Source organism: Myotis yumanensis, unplaced genomic scaffold, assembly GCF_028538775.1.
Source record: "Myotis yumanensis isolate MYYU_CA2020_CCGP unplaced genomic scaffold, mMyoYum1.0.hap1 SCAF_11, whole genome shotgun sequence".
Classification (NCBI taxonomy): domain Eukaryota; kingdom Metazoa; phylum Chordata; class Mammalia; order Chiroptera; family Vespertilionidae; genus Myotis; species Myotis yumanensis.
The window spans coordinates 15,613,844-15,636,340 of record NW_027223762.1 but is presented as its reverse complement, the minus strand read 5'-3'; the positions used below and the strand labels follow the sequence as shown (position 1 = coordinate 15,636,340).

Sequence of the window (22,497 nt, the reverse complement as noted above, 5' to 3'; positions counted from 1 at the left end):
TGAACATATCAAAGCCACATTAAACACAGATAAATAAGAACAAAACTTTGCAGGACAGAATTAATACAGAATTGTTCTTAAAATTGCCCTAATAGTTTTCTGCCATATGTTAGTTTAAAAGGCTTAAACTTTAGTTTATACGGCTTTGAAAAATCTGCATTGCTTATCTACGTTGTAATAATGGGCACAAGGACATTTAAAAAAAGATAACCTTTAAAAATCTGCATTTGAGAATTTTGTATCTAAAATGCCTGCATCTCTCATTGTCAGGTGATGCAGAGCTTACATTGAATTCTATTTCGTGGTGAGAGAGTTTTCAGAGAAACTATATTTTCTGTCCAATATTAGCATATGTGGTTTGATGGAGGATTTTTACCCACACCAGATACAAGAGAAAATTTTAGAGACATTTACTAGGCAAAAAAGTATAACTTCGGGGATGCATTTTGGTGGCTTTTGAGGACAACGGAATAGAATATCCAAAACTATTTCCCAGACTCTCCAACTAAGAAAGTACAGTGAAACCTCATTAAATCAAACACTAGTGACTCAGAATTTGGACTAATTAAAAACAGAAGCTGGGAGAAAGTTGAACTCGGCCTAAATAATGCTTAAAATACTCGTGAAGGAAAAAACTTTTCATCTCTCAGGTATGTTCACTGTAATAAACTCTCTTTTCTTCATCAAATCCATTTCCTCAGCGTGCTGGTTCTTTACCTTGACTTTTGGCTATTATATTTTTCTGAATGCAATAAAAATGCATTTTGGTTCTGTAACATAGGTTTATTGTAATATGTCAGCCCCGCTTCCTCCCTCTGGTCATTTTAATGAGGTTTTTCCTGCATCTGTACAGTATTCAGTTAACCACTGAATATTTACCTTATTTTGGATAACCTCCCACCCCAACCCCTGATCCAAAATGAGAATAAAAAGTGATCATTACTTACGAACACAAGTTGTAAAAGTAGGATCCGGCCCAAATCCCATTTTGCAGGTACATCTATAGCTGCCCATGGTATTCAAACACTCACCATTAGGGCACACACCCTGTAGCTGGCATTCATTAATATCTGCAGGAAAACACAACTCTTTTAGAAGGAGCGTTCACCCATTGCTGGACAGATTCTGGCTATAATTTGCATTCACTTTCTTTTTCATCATAATCTCTTGGTTATCTATATATATAAAAGCCTAATATGCAAAGTGTCCCCTCAGGAGTTTGACCAACTGGGAGTTTGATCACTCACTATGACATGCGCTGACCACCAGGGGCAGTGTGGAACAAAGGAAGGCCCCAGCTGGCAACCAGCAGCTGGGGAAGGGAGGCCCCAGCCAGCAGCTGGCAGTCAGGGGAGGGAGGTCCCGGCTGGCAGCCCGCAGCTGCTAGGGACCCTACCCATGCACAAATTTCATGCACTGGGCCTCTAGTAGTAAATAAGAGATGCTAGCATCTTCTAAATAATATTTGTATTAATTTCAGAGAAGAAGGGAGAGGGAGAGATGGAAACATCAATAATGAGAGAGAATCATTGATCAACTGCCTCCTGCACCCCCACACTGGGGATCGAGGCTGCAACCTGGGGCATGTGCCCTGACCAGGAATCAAACCATGACCTTCTGGTTCATAGGTTGATGCTCAACCACTGAGCCATGCCGGCCAGGCAAGATGCTAGCACCTTTTAATGCAGCAGGTGTGAATGAACTAAAATGAAATCACAAGCTATTGAACAGCTACATTTTGTATGAAAAATACTTATTAGGCACCTACTATGTATCCAGTGCTGTTCTAGATACTAGGGATTTACCAGTACACAAAACTGACAAAAGATTCCGGCCTTCACAGAGCTTACCTTTTTACTGTGAGTGTATGTTAGGTACTCTAGAGCTTACAGGGAAGCAAACAGTTCACCCTGGAGACATTGACAATCTAGTCATACATACAGCTATGCAAAAAATTCAAGAAGTGATAATGAGTTCAAGTTATCACAATTAGAGGAAAGGTCATAAACTTGAAGTTAAAGTATGAAATGGTCTGTATACACAGGAAGAGCTAGGAGAGGAAGTTGGAGGTAGAGGAGACTGCAGTACTGAAAAGCAGGTAAGACTTCGGGCACTGAAGTTGGGAAGAAGTTGGGTAGAAGGTGAGTGATCTCTGAGGGTGGATGCAGAAGCATAAACACAGAGACCGGAGAAGGGAAGGGACATCAGGAAATTGTGAGACAAAACATTGGCTACAAAAGTAGTTTTGGGAAAGTATATATCTGGAAAGAGAGCTGGTTAAAGCCAGGCTAGGTTTGGGTTCCATTTTATTGAGAATAGGTTTCTAAGCAGGAGGGAAGACATCATCAAAGGCAGGCTCTGGGGAAATTCATGTGGTCAGCACATGGCTTGGTGAGAAAAGATTAAAAGTTGGATCACTGAAGGAGCAATGCAAGTATGAGAATGGTGATAAGCCAGGTTGGCAACCACGAGAATAATCAAGAAGAAAAGGAGCAAAGATCAAATACACACACACATACACACACACACACACACACACACACACAAATTGACAGTGCCTGGTGTTTGGCCCCCAAAGAGAAGGGAGTTGAAGGTGCCTGGGAGGCTTCTAATCCCAGAAAAGAGGAAGACATCGTTGGTTTTGTGGAAAGCTCTGAGGAGGAAGGAGGTAGATGAAGAGATCAGCGCTATACTCGAAGGTCACACTGGGATACCCAAGTATAAATATCCAGCAGCAGGGGAGGAAAATTCAGGAAGCGAAAGGAAACCAGAGCTGGAAATGGAGACTTAAGGTCATCTGCCTGGTGGCTGCTCTGGTTCAAATGTTTGAAATTCACTCAGACCAAGTTCATCTGTTGACATCCAGTACCAACAGGTGATGGTATCAGTAGGCGGGGCTTTTGGGAGATGCTAAAGTCTAGATGGTGGAACCCTCAAAATGGGAACAGTGCCTTGCAAAGAGGCTCCAGAGGATTCCCAGTCGCTTCCTCCATGTAAGGACAAGGGGGAGGCCTGCAACCGGAAAAGGGCCCTCGGCAAAAGGAGACCATGCTGGTGCCTTGACCTTGGACTTCCCAGCCTCTAGGACTCCAAGCACTAAATATCTGTTGTTTATAAGCTACCCAGTCGGTGGTGTTTGTTACAGCAGCCCAAATGGACTATGACAGTGATCCAAAGGGAAACCAAAGTTAATTGGAACATGAGAGAGAAAAAATGTGCTGACTTTAAAAAGAAAGATTATAGAGTCATTTGCAACGGCAATTAATTAACAAGCAAAAGCAGAATGTGACAATTTCAAAATTAGCAGTCATTTGTATCTTGGTGTACGAAGCTCAATGGTTAACAGACTTGGCTATTAGCATTTCCTTTTTAAATAACACTCATTTCCTTCTATCATTAATTCTAATAAAGCTTTTTATTAAGGATCCCAAAGTATCAATTTTCTAAATTATAACAACACATTGGCAGCAAAATGTTACTACCAGAACTGTCACATAAAAAGGCACATACAGCCCTCAATAAATCAGTATTTGCTTGTAGTTCCTATTCTAAGTAGCCATAGATATCTATATAGCCATAGTTTATCCAACACATGCAGTTTTTAATTTCATTTTAGTGACAAAATACATTTTTTCAATGACATTCAAGTGACAAATTAAAACATTTGTTGTATCAGCTCTACAGCATCCCAACTTGGGTTTGGCTGGAAACTGGTCAGCTAGATTACACCTGGAGCAGCCTAAGGCCCAGCACCTGACCGTCTTATTCCTTATCACAGTGTGTTGGGCCGAAATACACATTCATGCACAGCATATAATTAACAATATTGCCCTGTAACTCATTCTTCTTAGGAAAACCACCATGAAGGACCAGAAAGAGTGCCAAGTCCAATTGGGGCTTGCATGGTATGAGCAAAGGCCCTATCGTATGTCCCAAATTAAACCTCAAGTTTGGGTAACGAGTCAGCTGTGGTCAAGAAGGCTGGACAAAACCTCCTCTCTTCCGTTCTGCTCATGTCCCCACTGAGGTGCAATGACTGGCCTTCCTCTTTCTCTGAGTGGCCTCTCCTCCTATTCACTGGCTGCACCACCACACATTCCTGGTTTGCCTCCAGGGACCCAGAATCTCCCCTTGCTTCTTTAACATACTGTCCCAGCCTCCCTGTGGGCTGGAGGTTACAGGGAAGGGGTTTTGCCTCGACATATAAACACCTGGTGCATGATCACTGCCTGTGCCCTCTTTGACTCTCCTCATCATTGGCCACTGCCTCAGCCATGATGCCATGAGAATGGAGGACAGGAATTAAGACTTATAAACAACCACAACTATGCCTATAGACAGGAATGAATGGAAAAAACGCAAGAGGAAGGGGAATCCTGCAAAGCCCTTCCTTTTCCTGCTATCACTAATCAGCTAGTGCCACCGGCACCGGCCACACCAACTCCCGAATTTTGGCCTCAGTAACCCAGAAGCATAACCCTTTCTTCATGACACACTTTCACAGCTTCCGGAAAAACTCCCATTTCCCTCAGCTGCCTCAATTTATTTTTATCACATTCTTTAAAGCACCATAAATTAGAAATTAAATTTCCGACTTTTAAAAAATGTACGTACAGAAAAGTATTATCAAACTAGATGAATTTTACATATACATATTGTGAATGTATATGCATGCATAAATGTGTACGTGTGTGTGTGTGCGTGCACTATGTAACCACCACCCAGAACATGGTTATTGCCTGAGAAGGCTCCTTCATGCCTCTTCCCAGTCAACATCTCTGCCCCCACAGGTCACTACTACTCTGACTTCTATCACCATTGATTAGACCTGCCTGCTTGTGAACTTCACATAAAGGCAATCATATTGTATATGATCTCTGGTGTGACTTTTTCATTTATTATTACACCTGTGAGATTCATCAATGTTGTTACTGCTATATTATATTTTATTGTGTGAAGCTATCAAAATTAATTTATTCATGCCAGTTTTTGGCTATCCTTAACAACGTTCCTGTGACCATTGGCATATGTGTCTTTCGGTAAACCTGGGCACTCATGACTCTCGTATCTGTATCTAGACGTTGGATTTCTGTGTCACTAGAGAAGGCCCATGTTTACTTTAATAAATACTGTCAAATACTTGTCCAAAGTGACTATGCCAATTTCCATTTCTGGTACCAATTATTCCACATCCTTGTCAAACATTGTCAGTCTCTTTCATTTTAGTCATTCTTAAAGAAAGGCAGTGTGATCTCATTAAGGTTTCAACTTAGGCTTCCTTCTCATGTATTTATTAGCCATTTGGATTGAAAAGAAGTTATCTTCTCAAATGTAAATATTGGTAGGAAAGCTGTGGGTTGATGAGATGGCTTCCCTTTTAGCTCAGGGAGGATCACCCGGTGATTCTCAAAAGGGAGGGTGTCTGACCGCCTCGGGCAGTGGCCGCCAACCGGTGGTCCGTGGACCACTGGTGGTCCATGAGGTCCAGAAGGTTGGCGACCGCTGCCCTAGGGGACATGTTGGGTTGTCACAAAGACAGGGAAAACACAGGGGTAGACACTGAAAAGCAGAACTTTCTAAAAGTGTGGTTAAGTCTCCCTTGACAAAGAATTGTTCTGCCAAAATGGCAATGTCCTCACTGAGAAACTCACATGGAGGTGATGGAAATAAGTGTCTGTACGTGCAAAAGGCACCATTGTCCGAGGAAGATGATGGGGTGGGGGTGGGTGCTGGTTCCATGTGAGGACTTGACGGGTTTCCTTCACTTGACTCAATGTCTGTATCTTCTACACCTGGAAAGTCACTTGCTGTCTCTGAGACTGTGCTTTGGCCATAGGATAGATGGGAGGCTCAGCTGAAAGCAAAACAGAGACTGGGTCCCCCCCAATCCCTGAGTCTGGGGTTGAGTAGTTAGGAAAATGCATAACAAGAGACTCATCAAATAACCTAACATAACACAGCCTACCGATTCCAGTACAACCCTCACCCCCATCCTTTATATTTGTATGGCACACCCTGCTTCAAGGAACTTCATAGCAATTCTGAATGGTGAGCCACACAATAATTATTTCTGCCTGCTAGAGATAATTTTGTTTAAGATCATATTTTTTTAATAATTAAGGGTGAGTGGGGAAATTTAATGGGAGAACTATCCCACTACAATCCAGTTTTGGTCTACCCAAGATGCTGAATTGTTAGCTCAAACAAGTCTCTTAATTTCTGTTGATCTAGGGTTTCTCTCTTGTAACACAAAGGGGCTGAAGCAGATACTCCCCATGATTACTTCTCGCTTAAATACTCTGACTTCAAAATACTCTGCCAGTTGCCAAGGTGGAAAAAAATGTGACGTTTATGGATAATATATTATAAATAACTTAAGTGCCCTTATGGGAAATAAACACCCTTTTATGTATCCTGTGTGTTTTAATAATTTACTGTCTTTTTAGTGACGCAAGTTCATACAGGAAATGAGACATGTCCAGTAATCAACAGGAATTAGGCCCAAGGTGAGAACAGTACATGAAGATCTTTGTGCTGTGTGAAATTTGAAGCTTTCTGGTGATGCCGCTGTGTGCATATTCAGCGTTTGCTGATGGACAGACATCCCATCAAGCAATTTAGCATGTAACTTCTCCTTGAAAGGAGAAAGAAGTATCTCTCAAGGTAAATTCTTTCCCTAGCCAGACAAACCATTTGGCTCTAGAATAGGGATCACTTACTTTAGCTAATTTCTTAAACTTCCACAGAAGCAGCTGCACATCAGGTACACATACCCCTGGAGTCAGGTAACAATATTCCACAGGGTCCATACCTGCATGGATACTTCTAAGGGAATCAAATTTTAGATCTTGGGTCTTTTTATTTTCCTTTTCTGAGTGCTTTGCCTAAGAACACATCTGCCCATCTTCCTCTCCTGTCTCTCCTTGACTCCATGTCTTCTTCCTCTTTACAAAGTCGTCATCTCTTGCCCATTCCTAATTTCTAAGTTTTCTAGGTGCATTGCCCTACAGTGTAAAATTCTCAAAGGCACCAAACAAACGAACCATTGACAAATATATCCCTACAGAGGGAGAGCCACAGAAAAAGTGATACATCTGATTTGTTTCATAAAAAGGCCTAGCTTCGCCCAGCTGGCATGGCTCAGTGGTTGAGCATCAACCTATGAACCAGGAGGTCATGGTTTTGATTCCTGGTCAGGGCACACGCCTGGGTTGCAGCCTTGATCCTCAGTGTGGGGTGTGCAGGAGGCAGCCTATCAATGACTCTCTCTCTCATCATTGATGTTTCTATCTCTTTCTCCCTCTCCCTTCTTCTCTGAAATCAATAAAAAAAAAAAAAAAGAAGAAGAAGAGGAGGAGGAGGAGGAGGAGGAGGAGGAAGGTCTGCTTTGCCAATTAGGTTGGACAGCAGACATTATTTGTAAACCGACTAAGCCAACTCTGCAGCTCTGAGGCTTTGATAAAAATATGTTTAAAGCACATATCTAATATAAATACATCACACATAAATCTACTGTATCCATTCAATTTTTGATGTGAAAAATGTAGATGTCAGCTTAAAAAATGTAAGTTTTCAGAATTACTGTAGGAGATAAGTGAGAAAAAAAATGTTTGAAGGGCAACATTCTATAGCAATTTTACCCAAAGTAGTTTACATAAACTACTTTGTTAGGATTCTGCTAAAAGAAGGGTTCTGTGGCAAAATATGTTTGAGAAACACTGCGTATTCTACAAACACAAGCACATGGACTCCTGTTTTTTGTTGTTTTTTTAACTTGGTATGTTCCACACACTTGCCATGGAACCCATTTTTGCACACCATCTATCAACATCCCTAAAATGTTCCTCTCTGGAGCTGGCCCTGCAAGTACTGTACAGGTCTCTTCATGGTACTATTTGCTTTGACTGCAACCAGAGCCTCCCTACTGACCAGTAATTATCCCACCATTATAAATTGATAGATTCAATCATAAAAGGAAGGGAGCCATTGTCCGTTCCTTCTAATTCTTCTCTTTTCAGGGTAACATGATAAAAGAATGATCAGAACCCAGAGAACAGCTGTATTTATTTCTTGATATATTTGTCTTACACATGGAAGATGCTAATGGCACACACATCTCTGTTGGTCTTGGATTTCTGACTCTAGTCTACAAATACTGCATTAATTTCTCCTTGAAACATTCACAGTAACATGAATCCATCATGGCTTCTCTCATTGATTTTACAGCCCCCAGAGATGAAGGTCAAAGAGCTATTGGAAAATATAAGGTGCTGATGACTCACTTCACCACTGTCCTTCCTGAAGAAAAGCGAACAAAATAAACAGACATTTCTTTTTTGAATCCCATCCCAGTGATTTGAGCATAGTACGAGGGCACACCAGAAAATGATTCTAAAATAAAAAGGAATGGGTCCCAAATTGATTTTTGAATGTTGAAATGTGATGCAGGTCCAGATCAGAATTATTTAAATTCTAACTGAGAAGAACGTGCCTATTTAAACTAGAAATGGCAGCAGGAGTTTCGAGAAGATGCCTCGAACAGTAAGATAAACCTTCAAACCGGGGAGACGTGTATTAATTCCCTCTTAGCCACTGACCATTGTAAAACATGATTCGACCTCACATTAAGTATCCCAGTTTCTGGGATTAAATCACTAAATACAGCAGAGCAGTGTCTGAATATCTATCCAGTAGGCTAAATAAAAAGAACTTGAAACATTTTTAAGTGTCTTGAAGAAATACATGATCAAGCCTGGTTGACTCTGGTCTTAGTTTATACCTATTGATATTCTACTATTATTTCCCAAATATATAGCAAGAACAATGGATTCTAAGTTTGGTCTTTACACCTACATTACTCTCATAAACATATTCCCTATTTTATATTCCATATTCCTGACAAAGAAACAAACATCACAGCAATCGATTCCCTACTGATAATGGAACTGAAGGAAACTTTAGAGACTGCACTGTGAAGGGATTCAGAACAGGCCTCTCCAGGAATGTGCCACTTTGGCAGGTGAATTATTTTAAGCTGAAGCCCTATTTAATATAAAATAACTGGGGAAAGCCTACATAGAAATGTCTAGGGCAGGAGTGGGCAACCTTTTTTCTGCCAAGGGCCATTTGGATATTTAACACATCATTCACAGGTCACACAAAATTATCAACTTAAAAATTATGTTGCCATGAAAAAAGCTCCCAGATTTATTGAATTTTGAGTCCTGCCTGCGGTTGCCTTGGCAGGGCCAGACCAAATGATACAGTGGGCCAGACGTTCCCCACCCCAGGTCTAGGGCCTTGCAGAAGGAAAAGATACTATTTAACTGTCCCTTTGGTGTTTTCCAATTTGTAAAGAGAATGAAATCAGGAAGGAGGGGAGGGACATGGTCAGTGGGTGCTGTACTGAGAGTGGGAAGGGAAATGGTACATCCTCTTCTAAAGGAAATTGGCACAGGATGAAGCGAAGCTTGGAAAACAGCATAGTCATAGGGTCCCATAGAGGTACTGAGCATAGTCATAAGGTCACATAAAGGTTCATGGCCACGCCCTGACAGCATTCCATATAATAGGGAAAAATAGAAACCAGTCTGAAATCCAACCTTAAGGGAATGGGTAAATGCATTAGCCATTAACTGGGATCCCATGTCAGCATTACAATAATTTTGAAGATCATTTAGTAACATCAAAAAGTATAACATATAAAGTAAAAAATAGTTTGCACAGCTGCCCAGGAAATTTCAAGTGTATACGAGTAGCCCTGCGCACGAATCTGTGCACCAGTAGCTCTCTGCCCGCTGCCCCACCCTCCTGTAGCTCCCCCGCGCCCCCCTCATAGCTTGCTGCCCTGCCCCCTCCTGTAGCTTTCCACCGCCAGCCTGTAGCTCCCTGCCCCACCCTCCTGCTGATCCATGACCTGGTCGTTACACGGTTGGTTGTTATGTAACAACCATTTGCATATTACATCTTTATTATATAGGATGGATATATATAGGATTGGCATGAAATCTAGCAAAATGTATCAATTTTTGTAGGAGATGATGGTAATTTTCATGCTTCCCCTCTATATGTTTCTCTCATTTCTCAATTTTAAGCAACAGGTAAGAATTTTATAAATAGAAAAGACAGTGTGATTTTTAAAGGAATACGTTTTTTAAATAGCATCTGTGGCCCTAGCTGGTTTGGCTCAGTGGATAGAGTGTCGGCCTGCTCTGCGGACTTAAGGGTCCTGGGTTCGATTCCAGCCAAGGGCACATGCCCGGGTTGCGGGCTCGATCCCCAGTAGGGGATGTGCAGGAGGCAGCCAATCAATGATTCCCTCTCATCATTGATGTTTCTATCTCTCCCCCTCCCTTCCTCTCAGAAATCAATAAAAATATATTTAAAAAAATAGCATCTGTGATTTTTCTAACTAAATGGGAACTTTCCTCTGAAATTGTATAGTATTTAATTCAGTTCATTAAGGACTTATGACATGCTACCTTGGTTTTCTAACTGTGTGAGAACAGCAATCTTCATAAGGGTAAGAGTTCAATTACACTATACTGCTCAGAGTGTCCCTACTTATGGCATCATTAAAATGTCTATAACATGAATGAGTAAGTGTATGAATGGCAGGTAGTCAATAAATTTATGTTGATAGATTGCTTACGTATAACAGATAAAGAAACTACCTGTGGATAACAGATGGTATAATTTTAAGCTTTTTCCTGAAAAGCTTTTAGAAATACTAAAAAAAAGAGTTTACTATATATACACATTAGCTTAACACCATATTCCAAATTTTTCAAATTTGAGGAAAAAAATGACTCTTCAGACTGACGATGTACAGTCTACTGTGTAAAATCCAGATAAATCCATGTGGAGACACATCATGATAAAACTAGAGAAGATGAAAAATTAAGAGACCATCTCAAAAGAGAGAAAAGACAGATTATCTACAAAGAAAGTATAAAAGGTAGAAGAGTCAGATGACATTGGTATAACAAGCAAAATTATTGTTGAAAAACTGTTAATCTAGAATTGTATAGCTGACAAGTCCCATAAAATGAGCTCAAAATAAAGGAGTTTTCAGACATATAAAGGAGATTTCAGATATATAAAATTCACACTTCTCAGCGAGTCTCATTGAAAGAAATGTTAAAGAATCCAATCTAAAAAATATACAGTTAGCAAATAAAAATACAGGACACCCAGTTAAATTTGAATTTCAGGTACACAACGAATGCATTTTAGTATAACTATGCCCCCAAATTATATGAAATTCAAATTTAACTTGCTTTCCTGTATTTTATCTTGCATCACTTCTCGGCCTTTTGGTTAAGATCAAGTGTATTTTATCCTGCAAACCTACCTCAAAAGAAAACAAGAACCCAGAAAGAAAACATGGGATGTAAAAGAAACCATGCTGAGTGCAAAAATTGATAAAATGTCAGTAAGTTCATATACCTAATAACTGTATGGAAAAAAAAACACACCTTTCTATATTTACATTATTCCTTCAAAAATAATTATGAAGTGATGACTCTTATCTAAGCCACAAATCCAAATATGTGAGTTGTCATAAATGGTCTTTGGACATTTCCATGTTAAAAGAAGTGCAACTGTATTCCCAGCATGCATCACAAAGCCTGATCTATCTACTGTACATGGTAGATGTAATCAATCATAGGAGCCTTGCCTTAAAGTTACAAAGCACTTCATCTCACCGTACCTGTCCGTGTTAACCCAGCACATGCCACAGGCCACATTCTCTTCTCCAGCCAAGTAGGATTTCTTGAGGGACCCACTGCACTTTCTAGTCTTCTCAAGACACTCAAAGACCAGTCTTCATGTGCCCACCCTACTGCAGTCACAATCAATTTTTCTGGGAATCATTAAGAAGTCTGAGATGCAAGCTAAAACCCAGGCAAGCCCTTCCTAACCAAAATGCCCCATGAATGGTTTACTTATCTGGAATATTAATCAAGACCGGCGAGTCTCATTTCATGACACAGAGATATGCCCTTGAAAACAACGTGCATTATCTTTCCTAAGGGCCAAAAAAATTTCAATTTCAGATGCACTTTGAGGAGCTATCTGAAAGGAACCCTACAGGGGAAGCTGTGGTAATGAGTGTTATTGTGCCTACTGTATCTGTTTTGGAAATGTGTTATATTGAAGCGTAATAACCAGTGTAATAAAGTGACGCCAAAAGAAAGTTATGCGGACAGCTCTCTCATATTTGCTTTAATGGGTTCCCCGGGAGCCAGCTAAAAACCCAGCTAGTTGGGACAGTGAATAAAGCAAATTACATGCTGCTGATTCAAACTGATTTAATTACACTAGATCCAAGGGCAGGAACGATGTCCTATTCATCATTCATTACATACCCTTGGTCTGCAGCTCAGGAGCCCCGTGCCAATTAATGTTGGTGTAGTAGTGAGTATTTTTAAAAGTTCTCAAGATTATCTATGAAAATGGAATATACATACACTGGATTATAAAAGTGTAGACGCCATCTAGTTGTTTATTGTGGCATTGCCCACAGCACCTGGACACGTACAAAAATGTAGAAAATACTACTAAGCTGATTTTATACCTAAACACTCATGCCTCATGTAAGTGATTTCAGTAAATCAAAAAAGGGATATTTGCTTTTAATAAAAGATTTTACTAAACAGATCAAGCCCCAAGTACTTTCAGAAATAAATTCTACTTTTAAAACTTAGATTTACACCTAATTTAATAACTCATCTCACACCAAAGTTACCGGTAAGGGAGAGTATTCAAAATTTGAGGGAAAACTTAGCTTTTGAGTAAAGCAGTATGAGCATATAAGGTTCCTATTGTCATCATTGCTGTGATGTATTATTTCATTTAATTCTCGTTCAATATCAGACCTGTAGCAGTCATGGAATGACAAATGACGCTCTTGGTCCACCAGGAAATAGAACTGCATTGTTTGTTATGAGAAACAAAGCAAATGATAACCACTCCAAAATGTTGAGGGCAGGTTTGAGAGCTCCATGTGTGTATGTAATAAATCATTCCTCTGAAAAGATAATTGCAGTCCCGCTAGAGAGGAGAAAAAAAAACAACACAAAACACCCAACTTTGAGGGCAATTATTTGAAAGCTCCTCAAATTAACTCGGGGCACAGTTGGTTCTTTGTTACTGAGCGCACATTAGTGCAAGTTGTATCATTGGAGGCAATAATGTCATTCTAGGTATTAATCACTTTAATTTCAAATGTGCTTGGTAAGCCGAGAAGACGTGAGACTGCAGGAACAATGTGGAATGCAGAAGTAATTAGATGCTGAATGGGCTCCTTTGGAAAACTGCAGGGTAACAGAAACAAAAAGCTTCCAGGCTCTAGGAAAACGGAGGGTACGTATGTAACGTGAGAAAGTTCTGTTTCATTTCACTGACCAATCACATCACAAAGAGAGTGAAATTAAGCCCTTCACTCAGAAGCAATTTTAACAGATTATGCGGAATGAAATCATAATATTTTAGGAGTCAATCTTCTAGTGTAATTTAGCGGTGGCTTCTTGAGGCACCGTGAAATAGAGCTTTCTGAGATACTTAAGTCTAGAATCTGTGCCAAAAAGTATAACAGTGTTTTTGCACATATCCTCCTGAGACAAACATAAGCCAGGATGTGGTGTTACTGACCATCAGTGCAAATGACCATTTGATATGCTCAGTGTGAACAAACCTTGCTAAGGGCCACTTCATACCAGCCACACCAGGAGATGGGGGGAAAAACCCTCAAGCAAGTACTGTTTAAAAGATTCTCCATTCTAATTTGTGAAATGAGATAGCAAGTGGTTACCTGCAAATTTCCACGTCCACTTCGACAGTATTTTGATAACTACGAACTCTTAGAACCTTGAACCAGCCAGTAGAAGGAATATCAGATAATCATCCTTTGCTATTCAACAAAACCCTATCAATGTTAACTGCTTTGACTTCTATTAAGTTCAGCACACATGGCATATCTTCTGTTCCAATTAGTGAGTATTCACATCAGTAATACTTAACAGATATATATATATATATATATATATATATATATATATATAGTAAAGGGGGCCATACTGCACATAGAAACAAGTGGTTTGGAAGTTTAATCCTGGCTGGGCCTCTTTTCATATGTGTGACCTTAGGAAAGTTACTCTCTCTATGCTTCAGTTTCTAATTGGGATTAATAATGTCTAAATCCTATCCCACCCCCGAAAAAACATTCCTATTCTTCGTCATTTAACACTCAGAAAAGTTAGGAGCATCTGTCACTCTTGAGCCTTTCTAATAATTAGCCATGGAGGATTAGGAGGGTGAAGGATAAATAAGGACCCTCCTCAGTCTACAGTCCAATGGAGCAAGAAGACAGGCCTAATCACAGAGGAGACTTCAGGAAACCACATGCCTAGGGGCTAAAACTTGTGTGACAGACCAAGATGTGGCTTCTTTCTTCTCATGCACAGCCTCTACCCCAGGAGACAGAGTAATGACGGCATCAGAGAACTGGGGTGTACCCACAGAATCATCTAATCTACTGCACAGGATAAAAATTCTCTAAAGCATCCTGGCCAATAGTTAAGTATCTGTTGGGTCACGTCTATGTGCAGGAAGCGCAGTACTTCCAAAGGCATTTCAGTACAATGCCTGGGGAATGCTATTCCATAGCAGCGATTACTTGTAGTTCTAAATATGCCTCCTTGTAGCTCCATTCTATTGACTTTGGCTTTTGAAGCAACTCATGAAAGTCTTGTTTGTAAGATAGTTAATCAAACACTTAGAGGCACATTTACAAACATGTAAGGCTTGTTTATAAATTAGCCAGTATATGTGTCTTTGGTCTGCACTTCTCCACGCTAAACACTCTCAGGTTTTGGGGCCCTTCACGAGCAACTGGTTGACCTTATTAGTCAAAAGATAATGAACACGAATACCCAAACCCCAAATTCAGTCTGACTGACAGAGTGCAAGGTCATTACTTCTAATGCTCTGCTCATTCTGCTTCTACGAAGGCATCCTAAAATAGGGTTGGGCTTTTCATAGAGATTTTTTATCCAATCTGTGAAATTATAACTTGGTTTACACTGCAGTATATACATTTAGCCATCTATTCATTTATTTAACTTACTCGTTTTTCCTTCCAATTAATTCCATCTTTCATCCATTTAATACAATCTTTCAATGATATCTTAAATTCTGCTGACTCATACATAATGTTGATTAATCCACTATTCCTGTGTCACTGAGGTTCGCAGACATTCTTCAAAAAGTGCCTTGGACATCCTCTCCTTGATCAGTAATTCTAACTTTCCAAAAATTCCTTCATATGACAAGGGCTTATAATATTTTAAGGCAAAATTTTTTTAAAAACATGGTATGTGCATTTCAAAAAAAATTATTTAAGTCAGTGAAAGCTCTACAAATCATAAAAGCTACACAGATGCAGTATGGAATACTTTACTCGAGAAAATTCTCAGTTAATTACGCTATTTCTTTGACATAAACCATTTCTATAATTTATAACATTACCTTAATCTACTGTCTTATAAACACATGGTCAAGGATACAGAGCCCCAGACCACAAGTCGGAGACATATGCTACGTTTTTGACATGGATTTTGGTTCAATAAGTCTCCTGGAAGCTGTTTCTGTTTATTTCAATGTACGCACAGTCCAGTAACTAATAGCAACATTTTCATCCTGGACACGTAAGGGGATATTAGGAGCATTAACTGCACGTCCCACAAAATAACACACAGAATGTGTTATCCTAAATGGGCACTAAACTCGGTATTGGGACACCTGAGTTACAGTTCAGCTCTATGTATTCAGCCACAGGAAAGCCGCTTAACCAGCCTGAACTTCAACGTCCTTCGTTTGCAAAGTGCTGACACTGGGCTAAATGACCTCTGAGGCTCTCCCTACTTGTACAATTCTGCCGTGGGTTCCAAATAAAGTGAGCAAAAGCACTCAGGACCTGTCACATTTAGCTACCTAGTTTTCCCTACTACCTGGCTAATGTGTGTTCACTCTGATGTTTAACACCTGGGCACTTCAAGGTGGCCAGCAACACTCTGAGAGCAAAAAGAGAACCCTGCTGCCCAATCATGTGTCAGCAAAGAAGTAGTACTGCTAGGTACATGCATGTGCTCATGTGTACACACGCATGTGCCCATGCATGGATGGAAGGTGACTAGCATGGAGACCACTAAGTGATCCATAATGTAATCCAATCTCCTGTGGATTTCATTGCAAATTAATAGAAGGAAAGAAAGTTCCATAAAGTTTACATGGTAATGAAGCTGTTCTAGCAACTGTACACTACACCCCTATATTTCCACACAGCTAAATGGAGTGAGCAAGAGGTGGGTCAATGTATAACCTCACCTGCTAGGCTAATGAGCAAAACGTGGCCAAACAACTCAGGTTTCTAAAAAGCCAAAACTAGCCCTGACCAGTTTGGCTCAGTGGAGAGAGCGTCGGCCTGAGGACTGAAGGGTCCCAGGTTCGATTTCGGCCAAGGGCATGTGCCTTGGTTGAGGGCACATCCCCAGTGGGGGGCGCGCAGGAGGCAGCTGATCAACGTTTCTCTCTCATTGATGCTTCTGACTCTATCCCTCTCCCTTCCTCTCTGTAAAAAAATCAATAAAATATATTTTAAAATAAAAATAAAATAAAAAAAGCCAAAACTACTGTTGAGTCCATCCCAATGAATTCGGTTAACCTTACCTTGACAAAAGGTGTTGTTAACCCTCTTATAGCCTTGTAGACATTCCATCATTTGGTTATATCCATGATAAGCTGTAAGAGAAGAAGTGATTCTTTGTTATGTACTTAGTTTTAATTCTTACAATCCTAAACTATTATATGTGATAACCAGAGCCACTTAAGGCATTAGTGGTCTTACTCATTTCTAAGATACCAATTCAATGTATACAGTACTAATTTGTTTCACATTATCCTTGTTTGTCAGTACACTTCATATTTTGCATTAGATACAGTCTCAATTATTTGTCAGTAAATGCTGATTATGTTAAATGAGAGAATCATAAGACTTTTCTATTTTATTCCAGTTATTCCTTATTTATATTACAAAGGATCGCATCGTCCCCAAGGACTGCTACAGGCGCTTGAATTTTCTTATTGTGGGTCTGGGTGACTACAAGCTAGTCTGCCTGGGACACTCCTGAGTTATGCCTCATGTTCCAGCAAAGTTCATGAACAGCACTCCACTGCACTCTCAAAAGTGCCCCAGTTTACACAATGCATCATATGCTCGCCTTAATTGCAGGGTCGCGTATTCTACTTATGAGCTGATTCTTACTAATATGAAATCTGAAAAGAACAGGAGGTGGGGAGAAGAAGCTGGGATCAGTTGTATGGATTTATCACTCGGAAAACTCATCAACGATACGAATGCCGCAGTCACCCATTTACCAAAACCCTACTCGCTGAAATCTGACACTGTAAAGTGAAACCATAGTTGAAATAGCGTAATTTCTGGAACCACGGAGACCTAGGTTCTGCCCAGCAATAGATCTGCGACCTTGGGAAACAAAGCTTCCTGGGCTCCAAATGGCAACTCCATGCAATGAGAGTATCACCTCTATGGACCACGGCAGGGTTGTTGAGGAGTTCAGAGATAATGAATGCAAATGCCTGCAACAGTGCCTGATAAAAGCACTCACTCAATGACACGTCACTGTTCTTTCCTGAAATAAAGTATTCTTTATTAAAAAGATAATGAACAACAGAAAATGGGCCATAATCAAAATAGGTTAGGCTACTAAAAAGACCTGAAGAAGGAGTAAAAAAGGAAAGCTGAAGTAAAAACTAAATCTTCTTATGGAAAATAAAATTATTTTGCATTCTCAGCACTAATGGACGGATGAGCATGTACTAGTGTTGTTCCTCTCCTCCTTCATTTCCTTTCATTGCCATATTTCCCCCATCTTCAGATCCTTCAAATGTTGAAAATGGATAGAGTGAGGAATCTAAGATTAGTGAGTTAAGAGAAGGGAGAGGTCAGCGTGGAGGGAGCTGCCCCATTCACCTCCTTGACTGAACGTCTAGTCCTCTCCCATACAGCAAAGCCTTGTGGGGCAGACTGCCTACAGAGATTGTGGGCACTCTGTCTGTGAACTGTTCAAAGGCAAAAGAGAGGCAAAGGCAGGGGGTGGAGCAAAGGATCTCCTGAAGTCTTCCTAAGCTTAGGATTCAATGTTCATTTTCTTCTAAAATCTCTTAAGGGACAAGCAACTTGCTCATGCTACGTACATTTTTTTAATAGATTACAGACTATTTAAGGAAATCACCTGCAAATTTAAAATGTAAAGTTTCACAATAAAAACTGATCCAAGTGAAAGGTATTTTTGTATGTGGCTAAACAAACACTTCAAACATTAAATAAAAGCCATTTGAAAACTGAGGTTTGGACTATTTTGAGTGAAATAAAAAAGACATGGAACACAAAACCATAGCATAGAAAGCCAAGGAAAGTCTGTTCTCTTCCAAAAGGGGTGTGATTTACAGAGTAGCACCAACCCAGGAAAGGAAAGTTTCTAAATGACACAGGAAGAATGTGACCCCCAGAGTGTTTCTTGGGAGTGAGTCACTTAGGCACAAACGAAGTGAATGTCAAGATGCTAATGGTTAAAAAAAAAAAAGATGCTAATGGTTTACTCCATTCATAATCCACACTGCCCATCTCCAAGTGAATCAATCTCTTTAATTTTATACATTAAATGAGTCAACATCTGAATTCATTTCATCAGCCTTTAGTTAAAAGCGTTAGCAACTTTGTACGTACTTTCACATTCTATCTAACTTATTATCAACACTAAAATATAGAGCTATCAAAACCATATGAAGTAGATGAATTTATACCTAGATGGCACAATTCAAAAGGTCAGGAGTGGAAGTTCGGGATAAAAAAGCAAAAAACAAAAAACGATGATTCCCGTTACTCCTGTCTTGCAACTTTGGGGTGTGGAAAATAGAGAAGAATCTAAGCAAAAGATGAGAGGGAGAGAGGGAGAGAGGGAGAGAGAGGGAGAGAGGGAGAGAGAAAGGGAGAGAAAGGAGAGAGAGAGAGAGAGAGAGAGAGAGAGAGAGAGAGAGAGAGAGAGAGAAGAAATGAGAAATAAAAATAAGGTATAAGATGAAAGAAAAGTATTAGAGAAGAAAAACTTGGCCACAAAACGAAGTTGTAAGAACTGGGCTTGTCTTTCTTTGGTCCTTAAACCTAGCAGTGGGAAATCTACCACCCTCCACAATATTCCTACAAACATACACAATCAATGGAGGGTAGGCAGTTAAAACAAAAAGCAGTATTTTTTCAATATTTTAGATACAGACTCTCATTTTCATGACCTATGGACTCAATAGCAAATGCGAATTGGGAGTCTAGCACAGGTTCTACCTAACTTCAAACTCCAGGCTCTTTAAAATCATACTAACTGTCTCATAGATGCCCCTTCCATCAGATTCCCAACATAATTTCAGGCAAATGGGTCTTTCAGTGAAGAGGGACCATCACATTCAACCCACTTTCTGGAAATCCACATTGGCCATCATTTTTGAATCAGCCTAGAAAGTCCACTGGGGACATCCTTGCAGTACTCAATGTTCTTATTTATGTGACATTTTCCCTAATTGAAAGTTATTAGAAACTTCAGTGGCTGTTTCCACAAATTGGTCCTCTAAAAGAAGACAGTAATATCAACAGAACAGTGATACTAAGTGAAATTAACTTTAGGAGATTTAGAAAACACACAAGTTTGAGAGCTAAGGAAGTCTAAATGAGAGACAATTATTTAAAACAAGTTATTATGATGGGAGAATAGTTTATAAGACAGACATAAGGAGCCACAGTGATTTCAAGGTGGCAGATTCTAGACTTAACAGGGAGGTTTCAAAAGCATTTGAGAATATCAACCAAATCAAGTAAAAATTACTCAATTGAAGCAAATGGGAAATTCCTTGAAGTGTAAAATATTTTTTTAAAAACTTACAAAACTCTTCAGTTATACAAAGCAAAAAAAGATGACTGAGAAAAGTATCACTCCCTTCCTTGGCAAAAACGAGATGAGTAAGTGTAAAAACACTCCACTTAAAACAAGTTATCTTTGTTTTTCTAAAATGTATTAAAAATCAGTTTTCCAGAATTAATGCTACATACAGAAACTAAAAATAAAAACTATATTTGGGAAAAAGGTAACAGAAAGATGTGATTCTGGACTTATTCCACTCAATAGCTTCTGAAAAACAGATTTTACAGAATAATCAAAGCATGTGGGTGTCAACAGTCATGTGACCGAGAACTGCGATAGTATAGAAGCATGAGTAAGAAGAAAAGGGGAGAGTACTGGGTTCTAGTTACTATCAATTGCTTTTTTACAATCATTTCTTAATTTGAGCTTTTTTCTTTTTAAGTGAATTTTGAAAAGTTAGAGTATAACAAAAACTACAACAGTCGTTATGGCTGTTAATAAAAACTTCATTTAAGAAATTTAACCTAAGAAATCACAACTGCACTGACTTTTTATAGGATTTGAAACATGTCATTATCATCTTAAAAGCTATCCTGCTTTCTCTTCACCTAAGAAAATAGACCCTGTTTTATTTAGCATATCACCTCTTAAAAGACTTTTTTTAAAAATATATTTTATTGATTTTTTATAGAGAGGAAGGGAGAGAGATAGAAAGCCAGAAACATCGATGAGAGAGAAACATCGATCAGCCGCCTCCTGCACATCTCCCACTGGGGATGTGCCCGCAGCCCAGGTACATGCCCTTGACCGGAATCAAACCTGGGACCTTTCAGTCCGCAGGCCGACGCTCTATCCACTGAGCCAAACTGGTTTCGGCTTAAAAGACTTTTTAAAAAAAATATGCAATCTGAGTAAAGAAGGCAACTCATAACTGTACTTATTAAAAAAAAAAAACAGAATGGGGCCAGAAAGTGGCTCAGATGGTTGGACATCGACCTGTGAACCAGGAGGTTGCAGTTCGATTCCCTGTCAGAGCACATGCCTGGATTGTGGCTCGATCCCCAGTAGGGGGCATGCAGGAGGTGGCCGATCAATGATTCTCTCTCATCAATGATGTTCCTATCTATCTCTCCCTCTCCTTTCCTCTTTGAAATCAATAAAAATATATTTTTAAAAAACACACACACACACAAAAAAAAAACCTCCCCCCCCCCCCCCCCCCCCCCACAGAACGGGTATAAAACTTTTCTCAGACCTGTAAGGTTTCTGGAAGTGCAAATTTTTGCACGATGTTCTACAATTCAATAAGAGTTCTTTGAAAGTCGAATGTCTCACCATTAAAACAGTGATCGTAAGGAAACAGATGTGCTACATTAACCTGCAAAGGAAAGAGGACATGTCACTTACATGGCTTCTTGGGGCATTTCTGGCATTTGTGAAAGCCCCAGGAGGTCCCCACAGTTCCACAGCAGTCCTCCTGCTTGGAGAGGCCAGGGAGCGCTTTGCCACACTGCAATGATGGGGTGTGAAATACGCAGGTTAATTGAGTGCAGGACGCCCCACTCTAGAGCACTGCTGAGCTTCAGCCACATTATAAAACAGTCATGTTGTTATCAACAGAATTAGAGAGGGGAAAAAACACCTCTAAAACTTCAAAACAGAACACCATGACGGAGTCAAGACCACACTGAAATGAACAGGCATATTTCTAGAGCTTCCTGGCATTGTTAGTCTTATGAGAATCTGTCACTGTTCAGAGAGCTTTATAAAACTTACGCTTCCAAGCCCTTTTTTCTCTTAATAGAACCTGAAAATGTGAAAGATCAATATAAACCTTTAAAATTTTAGTTTCAACTATCAGCGGATCATCAGGAAACAGTACTCCAAGGGCAGGGTAGGTGTGTAAACCTTGAGAATGTGGCACAGATCCCATCTACAAGGGGCTGCTGGTCTCCCTATAACCCCAGGGCCGGGCAGGGAAAGAACAGAGAGGACAATACCCGAAATGCTCACTTGCTGAGCCAGATCAGCTCTCACAGCTCCAGCAGTGGCGAAGGCATCAGGCAGCCAAGCGGACTGACCTAGGAGGTCGGCCAAGCTAGGAAGACACTGGCAGGTTTAAACGAGACCAGGAGGCAGAAGAGCAGGGCTGGAGGCCACTGACCACCTGGAGCTGCCCAATGTAAAGATCCATCTCATGGCCTTGGTCAACCACAGGAGGTCAGGGAGGCTGAGAGGCAGGGGTCTGAAGAGAGACCAACTCAGTGAGGTTGGGAAGGTCTAGGAAAGCAGACCCTGCTCTGTGTGCCGATCCTGAGGGCAGCTGTGCAGGGAGGACTACTCCACCCCTACTGTGCAGGCTAAGCCCACATCTCAGGGGTCAGTCCGTGGCCTTCATCTGCCTCCGCCTCCACAAAATCCTCTAGCGGTTTCAAGAGTCATCTTTCCAAAGACAAATCTGATCACATTCCTCCACAGATGACACACCGGCAGTGACTCCCAC

General features: G+C 40.3%; 1 protein-coding gene across 18 annotated transcripts in view; it reads right to left on the bottom strand.

The window, feature by feature from the left end:
- Nucleotides 1-22,497, bottom strand: part of LTBP1 (latent transforming growth factor beta binding protein 1) — a 344,698-nt gene that overhangs the window by 127,559 nt on the left and 194,642 nt on the right. For all 18 annotated transcript variants that reach the window (XM_070428970.1, XM_070428975.1, XM_070428973.1 and 15 more), the window contains 3 exons: nucleotides 21,402-21,504; nucleotides 16,732-16,803; nucleotides 948-1,070 (listed from right to left, as the gene is read on the bottom strand). In XM_070428970.1, the coding sequence (XP_070285071.1) occupies nucleotides 948-1,070; nucleotides 16,732-16,803; nucleotides 21,402-21,504 (298 nt within the window). The remainder of the gene's footprint in view (nucleotides 1-947; nucleotides 1,071-16,731; nucleotides 16,804-21,401; nucleotides 21,505-22,497) is intronic.